General features: G+C 31.2%; 1 protein-coding gene across 1 annotated transcript in view; it reads left to right on the forward strand.

Moving 5' to 3' along the window:
* LOC145749624 (leucine-rich repeats and immunoglobulin-like domains protein 3) overlaps positions 1–20,191 on the forward strand; it is a 29,290-nt gene that overhangs the window by 6,594 nt on the left and 2,505 nt on the right. The window contains exons 3-16 of the mRNA XM_082565446.1: positions 2,195–2,263; positions 2,705–2,782; positions 7,143–7,280; positions 8,899–9,072; positions 9,867–10,010; positions 12,120–12,191; positions 16,924–16,995; positions 17,294–17,437; positions 17,784–18,020; positions 18,261–18,421; positions 18,558–18,730; positions 18,841–18,962; positions 19,316–19,490; positions 19,735–20,059. Coding sequence (XP_082421572.1) covers positions 2,195–2,263; positions 2,705–2,782; positions 7,143–7,280; positions 8,899–9,072; positions 9,867–10,010; positions 12,120–12,191; positions 16,924–16,995; positions 17,294–17,437; positions 17,784–18,020; positions 18,261–18,421; positions 18,558–18,730; positions 18,841–18,962; positions 19,316–19,490; positions 19,735–20,059 — 2,084 coding nt within the window. The remainder of the gene's footprint in view (positions 1–2,194; positions 2,264–2,704; positions 2,783–7,142; positions 7,281–8,898; positions 9,073–9,866; positions 10,011–12,119; positions 12,192–16,923; positions 16,996–17,293; positions 17,438–17,783; positions 18,021–18,260; positions 18,422–18,557; positions 18,731–18,840; positions 18,963–19,315; positions 19,491–19,734; positions 20,060–20,191) is intronic.

Here is a 20,191-nt window from a genome sequence, read left to right on the forward strand (position 1 = left end):
GTTTTCACGCCTCCCCGCCAATGGTTTCTCTCGTCTTTGCTCTAAATTGGTCGCATGATCACGTGACCTAACGATCCGTCATTTTAAGCCGGAAATTGAAGGAAAACTGTGTTCTATATTTAGCAACGTTAAAGTGTTTGTGTTTTAATAAACTGAAGCTATAAGTACCGAGTCTCATAAAATGTCGTTTGTTGTTGTTGTGTAACTGTATATATGAACGTCTATTCGTAGGAAAACTTTGCGGGCAATTTAAAAACCCAGAACTGTTTGAAAACAAAACGCGAATTAAACCGTGAAATCGACCCTACTTCGTTCGCTGAGAATTCGCTCATTTTGTCACGCGCAATCAAGAAAACGCTTCATATGGTATTCTAAAGGTGTGTTACTAGCAAAAAGTCACGTCATAGACTTTAAGAATGTGCTAGCTGTGTTAAGATTGAAAGGCCAGCCCGTTTTGCTGGCTAGTAGCTCATATTAACCCCGCAAGGTGTGAAACAACTTGTCAGGTTTGTTGCCTAGCTCTCCAAGGCGTAGGACCTTCCTTTGTTCGACGCGAAGGTGTCCCTTTGTCTGGTCAGCTAGTATGTCATTCACTGGCCCTTTTCAGCCTTCCGAAAACTTGTTTTCGCTTCTCGAATAGCGGATTTTAAACACGACACCTCGCTCGCCTTTACAACGCTTGGTTTGGTAGAGGGTTGTAAGAGTGGCGTTGATCGCGATCAATTTCCTACTAATTACACTTATTCTGGAGTGCCAGATTGCCACAACACCAGCACAGAAGAGTTGCCACGGTGTTGCGTTACTGAATTACGCTCAGGGCCTTAACTCGAATTAATTGTGCGCTGTTTACCGTGTTTTAAGACTCTTAAATAATTCCGTGTCATGTAATTACAGTTATTCAGTTTTAACTGTATGTGCGGTGTAAAGTAGTATTATTTGTAATGTTGGCAAACTTTTTGTGTTGAAATGATGGGCTGTTTTTCTGCCCGCTGATAACATTCATTTCTGATGTACAATGGGAACTTGGCCTTGTTGTTTTAATACCACGCCGTACTGAAGCCCTGACAAAGGTTTAGATCTCACAAGAAAGTCGTAAGGGGCTATCTCGCCCACCTGTCATCATAAAGCTTCTTTGTGACGCACCTGCTCGATCTGCTAGTTAGCCCCTCGACTCGTCACGTGACCAAAACTTGCCCTCTTTCACACGTTCATGCCTCGTTGCACATGACGTAATTTTTGGCCCCTCGAGTTTTAACGTTATGGCCTCAGTTTTGCGCTTAATAACCTCCTGCTTATGTTTTGTACTGGTTCTATTGAAGCGTCTTGCTAAGGTGATCAATTTTCAATAGATTAGGTTTTTATGGGAAATACGTTAAAGGGCGATCATTAGTTTTAAATGAAGATGTTCAACTTCGTTTCCTAGCTCTTGTCGAAACTTGTCACTTTTACGATCCCGTTACATTTAAACAACTAAGAAAAATAGTTGTAACTGGTGGTTAAACACAGCTGCGATGAAGTGTACAAGATTTTTCCCATAATAAAACCCGAACGGTCATTAGCGACCACCCTGACCCTTTTAACCCCCAAATTTTAAACAGGAGGTTTTAGATAGGGTTCATATTTAAAAATTTCAAATATTTAAAATTTATTTAATATGATTCTTTTTTTGCATTCGCAGCATATTTTAAAGGCCTAATGCATTTTGAATGATAAAGAAGCCCTTATTCACAGTTTAGCGTACCCTCTTCTTCAGTTAATGCGCCTTAAGCGAAATAGTGTCAATTTCTTATTACATGTTGTATATTAGGTGTTACACAAACCCGTAAGATCTCGCTTGTAATGTGGTAGCATCTAATGAAATTGAAAAATGATAGGCACAAGCCAGCTGGCTCCAACCGCACGCAATGCAATAAGGTGTCGTTTAGCCTGTATTCGGTCTGATCACCTTGATATATATGTTATGTGTTAGATTTAAGATTAATATTCGCGATTAAGCCGGAACAGCTGCCCTGGTGTTGTTTATTTTTAGACCTCTAAAGCAAGATTGGCCTTTTAGTGTATTTGAAACAACTGCTGGAATTATTAACCTCCATTTTTCTTAAAAATGTTTTTTTTTTTTTATAAATTATGTGATTTCTATGATATAAATTATATCATTTCTATGGTTTTGAATTAAATATATATTTTTTTACAGGGATTTTAGTGATAACCCATTAGAAGAAGTAAACATAGCGCTAAGAGGTTTACCCAAACTTAAAGTCTTGTAAGTAAAATTAAACCATTTATTATAAAAATTTAAAAAAAAAAATAAAATAATTCTGGTTTAGGTTTTTTCTCGATTTTTTTTCAAGTGTTTAATTGTTTTTTCGGAGTTTTTTTTTCGGTTTTGGTAAATTGGCCTAATTTATCAAATTCAAGATTCAGTTTGCTATGACATGGGCACTTTTACATTAACAAACTTTACTTAGTTATTAATGAACGGTTGACCTTTAAAAAATTTAATAAAAACTTGATTAAAGCACTGGTCGGTTAAAATCGTTTAATCATCTTTAACAACGAAAAAAGTCGGAAAAAAATCGACAGGTTTTTTATTGTCGAGTTCTCCTACAATAGAATCAGTATTTGCTTAATCCATTATTACGCCCTAACTTTATTGTGTGTTCGGGAAAAAATACTTATTGTGTCTTTTGTGTTTTTTATTCAGGCGATTTGACCGCTGTGCCTTGCAACGCATTCCAAACGTGGGATCTCATATTGGATCTAACTTGCACCATTTATCACTGTAAGTCTTATTTAATTACTGATTTTACAACTACGTGTTATATTGGGTGGGCTAATTGATAATGCCGCGTCTAAAAATGGATTACTGTTATATTACAGAAAACCTTTTTACCGGATAGACATTTAAATAAAAACCATATGCCCGAAAACTCTTATTTTATGGAGATTTAGACATATATATCAATCTCGTTTTACCCCAACCCCCAGAGATTTTTTTTTTAATTTCTAAAAATACTTTAATCTAAATTTTAGTAAAATTTCGATTTTTGGCCAAGAGTTTACGGTGAAATATGGTTGTTTGTGTATAGAATGGTCCTTTTTATCTTTACTTCCTACTTTAATAAGTTATTTTTTCCTAATTTGGGGATGTTGTTTAGAAATCCAGTGTTATAATATTTTATCAGTTTTCTTGCGAGAAACATATGTTACCACATAACATTTTATTTTACAACCAGTTTACCAGACTTTTGCGTTTTTGCCTGTTAAGATTAATCAAACAAGCGACTATCCCGACACCCCTTTGTGTCGCTCTCTTGCTTTCATGTCTAGCTATGACGTCACAATGAATTGTGACGTCACGTAGGTGCTCTGGTAGCAATTACAGCATTCGCTTTGGAGCCAAGATTTAAGATTACTGGGTCGCATTAAACCGTAATTTACCCGCTGTGTGTGCTTCTTGTTAATTTATGAAACATCTCTGTACAATAACTACAAAAAAGGGATTTTTAAAAACACAGAATTGCAATTAGATGCTCAATTTTTTGCAAAGTTAAATATCCAGTCATTCCGACTGGCTAATACCTGTTATGCCTACTTTCCCATTACGCTTTACCATATATGTGTTTAGTCCTATATCCAAATGCACGTCACAGGGTCGGTTAAATAGGAATGGCTAAGCCGTAATTATTGGAGTCGCGCATTTTTGGGCCTAATTTACCGAATTCCGAGCCGTAATTTTCACGCGCCGGAGCGTTACAATCGGTTGCTGCCAAGCGTAAAGAACGCTGGCAAATGAGCGAAAAAGTCAATAAACATCATCACTGCTAAACTCTTATTCCTGTGCTAAATTCGGATGGGTTTATTAGCTGGATTTGATATGGGTAAATACAATTTAGACATGACCAACAAAACACATTTAAAAAATTTAAAAAAAATTATATTTTTAAAAATTTATTTTAATTTTGTAAAATTAAAAATTAAACTCAAAATTGTTCAGGAATTTAGATGATATGCAAATAGTTTACAAAAATTTGATCTTATACCGTTTAAACTGATGATCAAATTGATTGATTTTGCCAGCGTACAGTTCGTTTAAATAGAAATTGATACTGACATGTAGTTCTGGTTTATCTATGCTTTTAAATCTTACCATCCCCAAAAGTGAAAGAGAATTTCCATACACCAATTACAGCAGCTTTTATTACAGTTTTTAATTATTGAAATAAAAAAACAGAAAATTGACTAACAAAAATTATTGCGATGGAAAAAAATGTCAGTGTTTAAGATAATATAAACATTATAATTATAATTTTCTATACATTGACAGGTTAAATTTAAGGCTATGGGTTTAGTAAAATTTAAAAACTGTCGAAGTCAACTCGAGACTGGTTACGGTAGAAAATGTTACCCTATGTTTAGGGCGTAAAATCCCCCTTCCCATATTGAGGATAAATAGGTATAAAAAAATTAAGCCTAGAATCTCTAAATCTGATTATCAGGCCAACGTTATAAGGTGATAATGAAATTAAGTAGCTTGAATATCACGTAACATCTCGGCCTAAGCTTGCGTGAAGTAAGTCGGCCACATCGCTTTGAAGATTTCAAGTCATATTTTGATCCTTTGACTCGGTCAACTGTATCGAAAATGTGTGAGTTTCTCGCATTAAGAATAATTACAGATGAACGGATAAGGACCACAACTATATATACTTTTTCTTACTAATACTGACAGGTCACGTTAGAACGACAGTCTTTGGCCTTTTGTAGTTCAAACGCGGGTTAATTGGGTACAAATTAGGTAGTGATGTAAAAATGTAGAAACGTAATGGCAAATTTGTAAGAACGGATTATCGATATTTTAATCGCTCCGTTACATCAAGCGTCGTTGTCAAATCGTTAAACTCCGCTAATCTCTTCTATTCTAAACCGCGATGCATTTCCGCAGAGCGTTAATTAAACGCTTGTTTACGTTACTGCTCGTTTCATCCGTTTTCAATCGGTCCCCGCATTTTTCGGCTAATTGTGCGCGCTGTACCACGGTATCCGGCAACACACCAATTCGCACTTTACGCGTGGTGATTTATGTATTAGACCCCGCTATCTATTACCTTATCTACGTTGAAAAGACTTCTGAAAGCACCGCGCCGACTCGCACGAGTTTTAATAACTATTTTGTTGCCCAAAATATCCCATCTGCGAGAAGGTTAAAAATCGTACATAAACTTAAGATGGTTATCAAGGATTACTGAGAATCGTGTTTATTTTGAATGTAGCGCGTGTCGCTGTCTGTAAGTTAGGCTTTGTTTTTAAAATCTACTTTAAAGATATACATAAAAAATAATTTTTTTCTATAATATTACGTTTTAAAAAAGATAATTTTACGGTAGCAATTTGGTCCATAAACAAATGTCGCTTGTTTATTTTTTCTCAATTGATGACGTATTCGATACGTCAGTGGTCACGGTTGACGTCATAAAGAAGATAGCTTGTGTTTACACTGGTGTGCAGTTTCTCATAATGTTTTTAAAATGTTCCAAAAACGTAGAAACAGTTGAAATATTTCCCACATTAGTTAAAAAAAATAAAATTTAATATTTTTACCCCTAAAATTTTCTTTGATTAATAAAAAAAATAATTGTAAACATTTTTGGGTTTAGTGACCATGTCATGTTTATATATTTAATAATTTTGGCATGTTTTAAATCATGAATTTAATTTGCCCATTTTTTAACATATTCTTATATTGTTATTTGTATATTTTTTTCTGTTTATTTTTATTGATGCATAAAAAATTAGGTAAACAATATAAAAGGGATTGGCTTTAACAGTTTGCCTAGGTTAGAGCAAAATTTTAGCGAACTTTTTTTTTTTTTTTTTTATGCGCTAACACCGTATCGATTTTATATTTAAAAATCATTAATTAGCCTCCAAATTCAATTTAAAATACTAATTACTCATACCCCAGTTTGGCAAAATAAATCCATACTTCACTCCCCACCCGTAAAACTATGCTGTTTGTTTGTTATCCCGTTACTAATATGTCGCAATATTCTAACCAAAAGTCTCAACACCCAGCACCTGCCTGTACTTAGGCACGCCAAAAGTACACTCACGACACCCACTCATCAGTTGGTTGCTAGCATCATAAAACGTTAAGCCTACTTTAGATTGGAGACCGTCTAAATTGCGGTGGATGTGTTATGTTTAGTTGGGAATTTTGCACGCCAAGTTTAATTAGGTGCACGCTGGGAATTTGCGTTGTTGCGATTAGGTGCACGCGGAGATTGGGATTTTAATTGCACGCCGGTATCTAATTTGTGTATAAGCTCTTCGGTTATTGCACGCCAACACTTGGTATAGAAAATCACTTGTCAAAATGCTTGAATATATCTTCAAGTAAGGGTCAGAGTTTATGTGATGTCTGGACGACGATTTATCCGTAAATTTCGAGTACTTTATGGCGCTGTAAAGTGATGTAATAACACAACATTTTATAAATCTTGTTTTAACATTTTCACTGGTGTTAAAATAGTCTTAAAATCACAAATAAAAAAAAAATCAAAAGTAGGCTCTAAATTTTGACCAACTTTTTTAAATTATTGATTAGCTGTTTAAATTAAAAAGGTATTATAGAAACATTTATTAATTATATTAAAAAAACCCAAACCTAAAATAAAATACAATCTATTTTTTGCTTTATTTCAAATTTTATAATAGTCGATTTAAATTTTAATCAGGGTTTACCTGATTTTTTAAGTCGAGCACGCAAAAACTGTGCTTAAACTATGTAGTAGTGATGGCTTCAGCCTAATCAAACACATAAGCGTTTTGTACCAACACAGTTCACTCTTTTTTCCGGCTTTGCCGTTTCCCGCTATTTTAGTGGTGTTTGTGAAATATAAAACTTCTTTATTTTAACTCTATGTACAAGTAGTTGTAATTCAATTGGCTTTGTCTTTTTTTACATGTACAATGGCTAAATATAACTTTAAAAGATTTTCCGTTTACTTTTATAGTATGGTTATTTGGATAATATTTAATAATAAAATTTTCAAATAAAAAAAATATTTTTCAGATTTTTTTTTTTTTTTGATTTTTTGTTTTGATAGTTTTTGTTGAATTTATTTTATTTTTTATTCAAGGTCAAGAAATAAAATAACTGAGATAGGAGATAGATTAAAGAGGTATACATCTCTGAGAATATTAAACTTGAGTCACAATAAATTACAACGTAACCTATCTGGAAAATCATTTTCACATCAGCACAACTTGACTCACTTGTAAGTGTTTATATTTATTATTTTTTTAGCTTTCATTTTAAAAAAATGTTGGGAAATTTTTGTGAGATTTTTTGTTAACTATTGGATTTTTTGGCTTAAATTATGGTCGTTAGTTTTGTGGTTTTATGGCCAATTTTTGTTAAAAAAAAGGTGTTTATTCAACAAAAAATGGCACATTCTCATTATCTCCACCCACCTTTAAATTTACCATTAAATTTTTTAAGAAGTTGTTTATTTTCATTAAGTGTTTAGGCGTCAAAATGCCGCTTTTACTTATTCAAAAACTAATTAATAAAAACTCGGTGGGCGAAGGTTAGATGTGCGTGCTGATAAAATTAAACCAACTTTAATGAGCTACTTAGGTTTACTTAATTATCGCACCCTCAACCGCAACATTGTTAAAACGTGTAGATTACGGCCGAAACACACGCTGTGCTGTGTACATGCATTATTTTATTACGATAAGACCCTAAAAACGACGCCATGCGTTGTCTATATTAACATAGCGGACTTAGTCATACGCTTTAGTTATGGGGGCCGCGCGAATTCACTCCGCCAACTGCTTAACGTGCATTTTTGGCCTTTAACATAACTACCGTATACACCGTGTGAAAATGTCCGAAAGCTGGAATCAAGGCTATGGGAGCTATGTTCTTGCTATTAAGTCGCGCACTGTGCAATTGCAGGGCCCCACTGAACCGGTACTTAATAAACTGGCTGGGATTATTTTTGGCTGCTCGTAAATGCGCGGTTGCGTGTATAAGAACCCCAAATTGCCGTGTTGTCGTTAATGTTATTTACGCATAGGAGTAGTTGATTGCGCAATTTTAAATTTTTTTTGTCCAAAATTTTTTTTTCCAAAATGGTAAATTTTAGTTTAAAATGTCACCTTTTTGCCTTGTCATTTAAAAAATTTCTTTTATTGCGAAATTTTCCTTTTTTTGTTATTTGATAATGCCAATATTTATTACTTGAAGTCGTTGGCATTTAGTTTACGATATTCGATAATGTCTTTTTTAATTACGAAACCAACTAATTAGCATATAATAGCAATACGAGAATGTCAAATACGAAATAAACATTAAAAAACGCTTACGTTTTGTGATATATGATATTTCCCAAACCGCCAATTTTGTTATGGTGAAGATATATAATATTACTCTATTCAGGGGCGTAGAATTTAAAAAAGTAACGAAAAAATTTTTGCAAAAAAGTGTTTTTTATATATTTATAAAATTGTTATATAGTTTAACCATATCTTAGACATTTATTTCCATATAGACTGTTTTTTTTAACTTGCCTAATAAACGCCAGACTATTTTTTACCCGTTTTAAAACTGAGTTTAATATACCCTTCTTAAACTGGTCCATTTTTGCCCCTTTTGAAACCGGGTTAATTATTCATATTTTAACCCCCCCAAACCCCTTTTTAAACTGGTCCATTTTTGCCTCTTTTGAAACCGGGTTAATTATTCATATTTTAACCCTCCCAAACCCCTTTTTAAACTGGTCCATTTTTGACCCTTTTGAAACCGGGTTAATTATTCATATTTTAACCCCCTAAATCCCTATGTCGATGCCAGACCCCTATCTTAACCACGTGTATATCACCACACAGATACTTGCAACGAAACAAGATCACTGGGTTTGAAGAGAACGCCTTCCAAGGTCTCAATTCACTTGAAACTCTATCACTGGCTCGTAACAAAATAAGAGGATTACGTCATTTGTGCATAAGCAGTGGAAAGGAGACGGAAAATGGCAAGAAAGCATTTGGAAAACTAAGACATATGTAAGTCGAAAAAATATAACTGTTTAAATGTGATTTTATGGCGGTTATGTATTTTTTTTGTGTAAGTTCTGTGATACTTTTATTGCATAACTAATACAATCTATGTACGATAAATTTCTCTAAACATATATATATTTATGTATGAATTTGTGATATAAAAACTTTCAAAATAAAAAAACTGCCGTTTGTGGTGCCTTGGTAAATTATCGCGGAAAAATATAAATATTAGTTGCGACGGGCAATCGACTTATGCAAATTTTTTACTTATTTTAGTACATTCTTTTGTTATGCAAATTAAACACGATATTATTAACTAATTTAGTAACCTTTTCTACGTAATTTATCGTCTACATTTAATTCCACCTAGCAGCGTTATTGCATATCAATAAACGTGCCAATGCATAAAAATGCGGTATCACTAAAGTGTAGTATTACATTGCAATCGTATTATGTAATACACTATAGTGGAATCGTACAGTCTTACCATTTAGCTGACCCGAAAAAAATGCGAAGCTACTGTTTTGTGTTTGGCGTTGAATTTAAATGTATATCGGAAAATGGTTGTTGTGTAAAGTATTAATGCGACTATGAGTTGTTGGGTATGAAGTGAACTGTGTGTTGTGCGTTAAAAGAATTTAGCACTTAGTTTTTGCTTCGTATGATGCATTTTTTGATTTGAAAATATCTAAAAATACTACCGAAGAAAAATTTAGATTTAAAAAAAAAAAAATTTAAATTTTTCTTCTTAAATTTCTGTAAAATTGGCAAACTTTAAAATTTTATTTTTTTCGTAGTGATTTAAGCAGAAATTTACTGACAAGAATTGAGGGTCTTGCTTTCCAAGGTCTTGTGTCGCTCAACACACTTTTGTTGAACAACAACCATATCAACACTCTTATGGATGGTGCTTTTGTTACCCTAACTTCACTATTGACTTTGTAAGTTTTTACAGCATTTTTGAGTAAAAATATCGTGAATTTATAAAGAATAAAAATATTTAAGTCTAATTCTTTAAATGTAGATCAATATTTTGTTAATTATAAAAAAATAGAAAAAAAATTATTTAAAAATAATAAAGTTATGATTTCTTATAAAGTCAAAAAATAATGCAATTATTTGATTTATTTGTTTCAAAAACCTCTTAAATTTTGGCTTAGTTATTTTTTTTAAATCACAAAAAAGTGGATTAAAAAAAAAAAGATTTGTTCAAATATTTAACATAAATAAGTTGGGTTTTACAAAAGTGTTTAATTAAAGGAGTGTTGAAGTTTAAAGATTAGAATCGTATCCGGTATTAATAAACGTTTCAAGATACAAAATTAAAATCCGCGAAAAGATATATCCGTATTTCCAAAAATTTCACTCAAAAAAAAAATTTTTTTTTTCACTTTTATTATTTTTTTAACAATACATAGCCTGTAAATTATTCAAAAGCGAGGTATTTTGGGCCAGCTAATAATTATTTTGACGTTTATTGGCCTTAAATTAACAGTAATTACACGGTTCGTCGTATCAAGCCGTACTAGAACATGTATATGTTATTATATTTTATAACAGGTGTTGTAACGTTAAATTAAGTCAGCGTGTTTATGTTAAAAGTATTTTAAAATTAATTAAATTTTTTCTCTAGAAGGTATTAAGATTTTATTTAATTTAAAAATTAATTTTTTTTCTTTGATTTTTTTGATTAATTTTTCGTTTTTTTATGTAATTATTAGGTTATCATAAAAAAATTTTACATCAAAGAATTTTATTCTTTTTTTTAATTAAATTCCTTCCAAAAATAACTTTAATGATCACTTGAAATTCGACGAAAGTTTTACGAATTTGCTTTTAAAATTTTACAACATTTTCGCAAAATTTTACAATCTTTTTAACAACGTATAATTAAAGTACGTTCTAGTTGGTATTAAACATTTTATCGATAAATCCATTTTAATTAAACCTAAGTAAAGAAAAACAAGTTTTTTAAAAAAATTGTGAAAAATACTTGTTCGGTGGATTAAAATGAAATTAAATTTAAAATTTTGTGTAAATTTTGAATAAAATGTTTAAAATATTTTTATAAAATAAAAAAATTATTTTTTAAATTTTTTTTTGAAATAAAAAGTTCTAAATTAAAAACGTTTACTTGATTTTAAAGATTACAAAAACACTTTGCTCAATTTATTTAAGTTGACTAAATACTCGAACAACCGGTAGACTCACAAACCGGCACTCCCTATGTAAATATGTGGATTCCACTGACTTCAAACTATTTCGTTTCAAAAGCCCGCTTTGAAATCAAATTCGTTCACCCCAGCCCGTATCAAAATATCGTTAAAAGTCTATTTAATTTAGGTTTTTTGGCCGCTTTAATTAAGCTTCGGTTTTTAGTTCTAATTGCCTATCTTAGTATCGTGTATTAATTACGTTGTTCGTTGAAATATTTCAAGTGTCGAATTAATCACGTTTTTGCCAAGGTGTTCAATTATGTTATATGATTGACATAATTAAATATTCAATGAAATTTGAATGTACTTCTAACTTGGGAATTTTTTAACGAATTTGTAACACATTTAATCCAAATTTGCATATAAACTGCAAAATTCTCTTTTTTATTTTTTTTCGTTCGAAGTTTCGCAAATTAAAAAATTTATCACATTTTTTTGGTTATCAAAATCCCAAATTTTACCAAATATATTTTCATATAAACCCTATAAACAGCCTTGGCTTGCGCTTGCAAGTTTTGTATCTGACGCTAATCCGACCGTTAAGGTCCCAGACATGAAAAATTCGAACGAGTTTTGTGCTCGATTTTGCACGCCCGATGATTATCTTAAGACGTCCAGGTGCCAACATACAACTTGTGTTGTAATTCGTTTTTTTTTTAATTCACAAAAATGCTTGTTTTTTAAGGGATTTTGAAATTAAATATGTTAATAAGGGTAATAATTTGATCTTTGGTATTATTATTGGAGCTACAAAATATTTTAAATACCTTGTGAGAAAATCGTTTTTTTTTAATTTGATTTTTAAAAAAAATTTTTGTTCTTGTTTTTTTACAGAAAATTGGACAACAATAAAATTCCGAGTGTTTCAAGAATTTGGCTGTTTGATCTTAGATCGCTACAAACTTTGTAAGTTAAAAAAAATTAAGTTTCAATATTTGTCATTTAGAATAGAAATATTAGTGTTTTTCAAAAATATTAGTGTCATTCAAACTTGTAATTTTCTTGAAAATTAAATTTTAACCTTTTTCTTAACTAAAAAATTGATTAAACATTTTTTGCCGCGTTTATTTATAATTTTTTAAATTTAATTTAATATTGAATTAAAATAACACGCCCTAATAATTAAACCTAATTTAATTTAATTAAATTGTTTTGATTCAAAATTGTTGATTTGTTTGTAAATTATAATATTATTTACGTTTTTTAAGCATAGTTTTATTTTGGAGATTATTTTAATAAAAAGGTTTTTAAAATTTTTTTTGGGCGAAATTTAATTATCTAGTTTTTGTTTTTCGCTGTAGCGTGTAAAATGAAATTTCATGCGGACGACATGACGTAATCCTGTTTAGCACGATTGAATGGTTAGAAATAAAATTAGGGCCCGCCACCCGCAATTCTAAATAAAAACAAAATTAAATCATTTGATTTCAAGTTGGGTTCCTTTAAAAAAGTTGAAAAATTAAATTAGTGATTTTTTTGGGGAAATTTTTAATTTTCTTTTAAAATTTTTCGGAAATTTAAAATAAAGCCAATTTTGAATTTGAATTTCTTGTTTTATTAATATAGATTTTGTTTTTTCCCTACTCTGTCAATATTTAATTTTAAACCCATTTTTATTGAAATAACGAACAGATAGATCAGTCAAATTTTTATTGACGAAATTACTTCGAATTTCGTCACAATCGCCGGCTTTGTGACGTCATTCTTGTTTACATTTCGTGCGAATTATTTTTTCATAAAAATTTCAATGTTTTAATTTCAACACCTGTTGTCGTTGATATACCAAGCAACGTAGGTGGGATTTTATACCAAAAAAATAGGTTTTGTTTTGATCATGGTTTACTATGTTTATGAATAGTTTAACTGGGCCATGTAATTAACGGATTTTGTTAAAATCGCTCGTTGCTAGATTAAAGGTAAATCGCAATAATCCTGTTTTTGTTATTTTTTGTTTAAGTTTAAATTTAAATTTCTTGTTTACGTAGAAGTTTCTGCCAAACGGCTTATTTGTAGTACTTGTTTGAAGTTAGGTTATTAAATTTTGCGGTTTTTGTCGCGTAATAATGTGAAATAAAATTTTAAATTAACTTCATAGGCTTAAGATGAAAAAATCTTTTGATTTTTGGTATTTCTTTTTAATTTATTAATTTTGAAAATTTGGAAATTTGTTTGTACTGGAGTAACACCTAGTATGTTATTTTACCGGCTTATAAAGAGCTAAACAAACACATTGGCGTTAAACTTATGACACTACCTGTCATCTCAGCCTTTCAATTAAGTCTTAAATTGACAGTGATGTTGATTTTATTTTCTTAGCTGGGACAAAGTGCGTAATTTCGAAATTTTATCACATTTTGGGTATAAGTTATAAATATAGTATCATACTGTAACCCTTCCTCTACCAAAGGCTACAAAACATATACAGGGTTAAAATTTATATATAACTTTAAAGGGTTATAAACTCAAAAGTTGTACGAATTATAAATTCGCTATGTCATTTTTCATTTATTTTGATTATGGGTTGCTCTAATATTCCTGTAAAAAGTCCCGAATTCGATTTTAAGTAATTATATGTGTCCTCATTTAAAATCCGTGTTCGAAATCGTGTAAATTTCTTCAACCGTTGTGAAGATTCGAAATCGGTTTTGTAATCGTTCGTAATTGCTTGGTTTTGAACATGATTCGTTTAATGAAAAACTAACGAAAATATTTTCTTAAATGAGTCATTTAGGCAATGTTAATTTGGTGTTTCTTATTGGAGAACTGATGTTATTTGTCCAATTTTATTTATGTGTGATTATTTTCTGTATATCGGGTTTGAGCGTCAATTTGTTAAGTTGTGTACCATTTAAACGCATACTTTTATTCAACTTGACCGTATTAGTCCCCGGTCCTAGTTTCTACAACTCCAAAGCCCACAAGTGCTTTGTTATTACACCATATATTCATTCTCACGCGACGACATTGCCCTGAATGTCGTTATACCAGATCCCCCTTGCTTGCCAGTTTACGTTACGCTCATTGGAGCTGTGCACCATCCCGAGTCACGTGACCTTGCCTTGGCAAAAAGAAATTAATTTTTGAGTTTTTTGAAGCGTTCGAACAGGTGGCCTCGAGTTAGTTGCAACAATACCACAGCCAAAAATGTAAAGCATTTTTTCTTGGAAATTTTCATTAAAAAACAACCACTTGTAGTGTACGTGACCGTATAACACTTAATTACAACTTGCACTCGATTTTAACACAGGCCTTTAAGGCTTCAATTGATATCTTAAAGCGTCTTATGTTCGCCATTACTATACAATCAGACGCGAAAATTTCATTACATTTCGATTGTCACGTAACAATGGGTCTTTATTGGATCCAGCGCCTAACGGTGAAAGGTCACCAACCTGTCCTTAGCTTTTCGATGTTAGCAAATAAAAAAAACAGGTGGAAGTAAAAATCACAGCTGGCTTTCTGGTTGTGTCTTGTTTTTTTGTCGCTGTCTTTGTTCTTTTTCTATTGTTGTGTCGTGACGATGCTATGCGTATCAATACACAACAATGATATTAAAACGGGCTGTCATCTGATTATTAATAACATTTTAAAATGTGTTTTTTCTGCTTTGATGGGTTATTTTTGGATATTTTTTTAGCTGTTAATACATTTTTATAGGTTTAAGTTTAATTTTAGTATAAGGTATTATTAAGTTTGTTTGTTTTTTGTGACTTTTTAAAACTAAATGGATTAAAATTTACATGTTTTTGCACCTGAATCTATTTGGCATGTCATTAATGTGGTTTTATTTCAATGGGTTATATGGGCTATATACATTAAATAGAAAGCGATTTTTTAATTAAGGCGAATTTTAAAATTTTACTTTGCTTGTTTTGTTACCTCAGATCGTAAATGCCCAGCTGTGTAATATTAAAATTTAATGCGCTTTTATTGTGGTTTAATTTGTTTCATATTGGAGTGGGATTTTATATACGTTTGCTTTGTCTTTTCTGTCTCGGTGTGGTGTGTGTGTAAATATACATTGTGTGCTTTGTTTAATATCACTTAACGCTAAAGCGAAAACACTTTAGGTTTTGCATTAATTGGTGGGTAAATAAGCGATTTAGAAACTGTTTAATGGTCTACCGTGTTAAAAAACTCATTTTTAGTCTCTTTTCTTTGGGGGTTTATACAAAAGTCCAGTTTAACTTTAAAAACAAACAAAAAAGGGCTAATTTGGGTTCAGTCGTTTTTCCTTTTAATTTTCCGTACATTTCGAAGTAAACCAAACACCAACCCGATACTCAAACATCGGGCTTTCCTTTCACTTTTCCGCGGCAAATTTTGTATTTAAACCCCGCGTAGTTTTTTGGTCATGGCGGGCGAAGGGTTAAATTAGATCTGAGATGGAGATCGAATGATATTTGGTCACCTGCCTCCGCTTCGTGTACAAACCGAGCGCGAGAGAAACGAAGAAACAAAAAAGGCTCCTTTCTTTTTTCTCTCGTTTCTCGCTTGTTTGTGAAGCCCGATAACTGCGCATTGTGTTTCCGCATCGACTCGTAAGAATTAAATTCCAAAAGAACCTGTTTTTGTTATCTGCCAGCCCGACTTTTTGTTTGTACGACGTTCATTTCAGATAATCCTAAAAAGCCTTTTAAGTGTCACGTGACAAGGGCGAACGCACAAAATTGCCAGTCAAATGTATCCAACGCACATGTTCAATAAAATGCCAATTTCGATCAAAAACATAAATTTTATCTTAAAAAAAAGGCAAAAGTCATTTTTATCTGACACATAGTAAAACATTAGGATTTACTATTGGTAGGCCAACTTGACTTGTTAAAATCTCATTTTAGTAGGCAATAAATGGTGTGATACTTTTTTGTTTCAAGTCTTTGATTGAGGCCATTTTGTTTAAATAAAAAGGAATTTAAATATTTACCAGTGCGTTAACATACCCCACACCCAGCGACTGCCGCTAGATGGTGATATTAAGCACACATTTGTACAGACATTTTGTCGCAGACATTTTTGTTTGTTTTTACTATTAAAAATTGTTTAAATGCACTTTAATTTCTCTTATTTGTTAAAAATCGTTTTTACTTTTAAGCTGTCATATAAAATTATGAATATACCTTTTTACTTAACGTTACGACTACTTCATAATTTTCAAACACCTGATTTGAAATAAGATTAATGTGAGATCTGGTACTTAATATATGTAATGACTTGCATTATTAAATATCTAATGTGGTTGTTGTTGTACTTGAATTTGTAAGTGTTTGTCTGTAATATTAAGCTCCTTTGACGTCAGATTTTGTAAAAAAAATTCTGTAAATTTTTTTAAAAAACTCAAATTTTTACTCAGAAAAAAAATTGTAGTTCAAAATTTTTCTTGCTTTGAACCTGTTTTTTTTAAAATGAAAAATGGTCGTAAATTCGGAGTTAATCTTATGATTTATCAATTGATGTTTTTATTCTAAAGGATATATGAAAATAAATGTTTAACAGGTGGTGTACATTATCACCTAGTTAATCTTATGCGCTTCTTACATTTTGATACTTTTATTTCTAATGTGGTTTACCATACAGGATTAAGTAATCCATCACAGTCAAATTTAAAAGCTTTTAAATTTTATCTGTTTTTTGTTTACAGGTCGCTTTCTCATAACAACATTACAAAGTTCGACAGTCAAGGCTGGAAGTTCTGTACAAAGGTGAAAAATCTGTAAGTAAATTTTTATCTTCTTTTGATATAAATTGTAACTTGTTTTTTTTTTTATTTAATTAAATTTTTATTTGAATTTAAAGGTAATTTTGTAGGATAATCTTTAGAATTAGAATTTAAATGCAAAGCTTAATTTAAAAAATGTCTAAGGTATAAAAATACAAAATCTTTTTGTCTTAATGATTTAAATTAAAATTTGATTTAATTCTTGTAACAAAATTCAGAAAAAAAATTAAATTTTGTAAAAATTTTGTAACAATATTTTTTACGAAAACTAAATTTTTAACATTTTTTGCAGAGACCTTAGTTTTAACTTGCTCACAATATTGCGCACTGCTAATTTTCTACCACTTGGGGTACTAGAGAACTTGAATTTAAGTCACAACGGTATTGTAGTGATAGAAGATCATGCATTCAAGAATCTATTAACACTTGAAACACTGTAAGTTAAAATTGTATGGAATATTTAGGAATATTCTGGAATATAAAGTGAAATTTGTTTCTTAATGCTATATTTACTTGTTGTTTTGATATTATATATTGATAAAAAATTGTAAAATATCAATGAAATATTTTTCAAAAATAATATATAGTGAAGCTTAATTTTTTATTGAAATAAAAAAACACTTTTTTTGATGCATGGGTAAATTATTCCGGGCAAATCTTAATTGTTAATTGCAACAATATTACAACAATTAAAATGTAGCCCATAGGGTGAAAAAAGCAACTTTTTATTTGTAGAAAATATTTATTAAAAAAATTTAACAATTTTTTATTTTTTGATTTAGCGATCTTTCTTACAATCGCATCTCGAGCAGCGTGGAAGACATCAATGGAGCCTTTCTCTCCCTCACCTCCCTCCGCAAACTAAGCCTCCAGGACAACATGATCAGATCCTTCTCCTCATCCGTGCTCCGAGGAGCTGAGAATTTAGAGGAGCTTGACATCAGGAGGAACAACCTCACAACTGTTCAAAATGATTCTTTCTCGTTTTTGAAAAGTCTGACAGTGTTGTCTATGAACAGGTTAGTTTTATATACTGGTTATATTAACATCTTAAGAATTTTGGGGTAATGGCATTAGATTGTGAGCCAAACAGTTTCTGGTTCAAGCCCCACTAATGCCACACTATTCCGCTATTTGTCTTTAAGAAAAGCATTAACAGATAGCTCAAATACATTTCAAAAAACACACAATAGTCGATCAAATTAGTTTTAGTTTTATGCTTTGTATAACTTTTTTAATTTTTGATTTTTTTTTACTAGTTCGTCATTTCTGTGTGATTGTCAACTCACTTGGTTCTTCGAATGGTTGAGGAATCACCGTGGTAACAACATGACATCAGGGGTTGATGTGAGATGTTTTCATCCTCCATCTCTGAAGAACAGGAAAGTGGAAGATGTAAAACCAAAGGAGTTCAAATGTGGTAAGTTTTCAAAAAAATAAAAAATTTAATTTTTTTTTTTGTTTTGTAGAAATCTCAGATATTTTTTTTCATTTTAGTTTTTTTGCTTTTTTTGTATTTTAGTAAAGATAATAAAATATTTAACCCCTATTTTTAGGTGAACATCCAGTCCCAGCCTTATTACAGCAACCATCTGTCCTCAAATCTCCGAGAGGAGGGAATGTAACTTTGCAGTGTAGTGCCAGTGCCACATTGACTGGCACAACAACAGAGGGTGACACTAAAAGTGTGTTCATGACTGTTGTGTGGCGAAGGGGGCAAGCCAGAGATGTAAATTTATTTTTTTATTTTTAACCTTTTTTACAAAATTTTTATTTTTTAATTTTTTTATATAAATTTTTCTTTTTTTTTTTTTTTTTTATTGAAAATTTTTTCTTAAGGTTATATCGGAATCAAAATCTGTTCATATTTTAAACCAACAAAGACAAGAAGGAGGTCACATTTTCTTTACTAGTTTTCTACTTCTTTACAATGTCAACTTCGATGACGATGAAGAGTATCGGTAAGATGAAAATTTTTTTATAATTATTGTATATAGACTGTTCTATTTAGCATTTCTATTTACCCTTATTCTATATTTAATAAATTAAAGGGAACAAAATAAAAATAAATATTGTTTACGAAGAGTAATTATAAAAAGGTTTTGTTATATCTATGTATGTATATCCAACTTAAAAGCTTTAAAAAAGTGCTGCTTTTGATGCGCAAATAAATTTTCATGGGCATATATTACTTTTAAAATGCAGCTTGAAAGGTCTGGCATTTGCCTAGTGTACCTTACAGTATAAATATTGGAGTTTTAATTTTTATCTAAAAAAAGTTGTATTTTCATGTAAAAAAGTTTTTTATTTTCAGCTGTGTTATAAGTAACGAATTTGGTCATGCAATGTCAACTCCAGCTCACCTGAATGTCTACTCAGTACCAGTTATTAAACAAAGACCAACAAATATGAAAGTCAAGTTTGGAAATGAAGTGATAATGCCATGTCAAGTGTCTGGTTATCCCCTGCCAAAAGTTTCATGGACTAAGGTTAGTAAAAACTTCATTTATCACCAAAGTTTGATTTTATCAAAAAAAGTATTTACTATGCCATAAAAAAATTTTTGAAATTGACATTTTTTAATTTTGAAATTGACATTTTTCCAAAATTGAAGGAAATTCCCCAAAAAGGTTAAATAAGGGTGTCTATATCTATTTGGTCGAATAGATTTCCATAAAATGTCAGTAATCCTTCAAAAATGATTTTTTTAAATTTTTTATAATAATTTTTCAGGAAGGTGAGAAGAAAGATTTCCCAGCTGCGAAGGAGTCTCGCCTAAAAGTCGGCGAGCCTGAATTAATTCTGCCATCATATGTCTCATCAGACGGACAAGGTGACACAGGGTTGCTGGCACAAGACTTCTTTGGCAGACGGGGCGGTCGCCTGTCACCTGGGACCGACGAGGAACCAAAGGTGGCAAGGTCGGAGCCAAAGTTGGCAGAAATGGTGGCACCTTTGCATATTATTAACCTCAAACCAGAAGATGCTGGGATATATACTTGCACTGCTGAAAGCTCTGTGGGAATCGAGTCACAATCTGCAACATTGACAGTTTTGTGTAAGTGTTATAATATTTTATAGTGAGCCTTTAAATAAGCATTTTTGAAGTTAGATTTTGTGTAAAAAGATAAACATAAAATTTTTTTTTAACTAAATTAAATAAAAAAAGACATTTAAAATTTGTAATTTC

Source organism: Corella eumyota, chromosome 4 (assembly GCF_963082875.1).
Source record: "Corella eumyota chromosome 4, kaCorEumy4.1, whole genome shotgun sequence".
NCBI lineage: Eukaryota > Metazoa > Chordata > Ascidiacea > Phlebobranchia > Corellidae > Corella > Corella eumyota.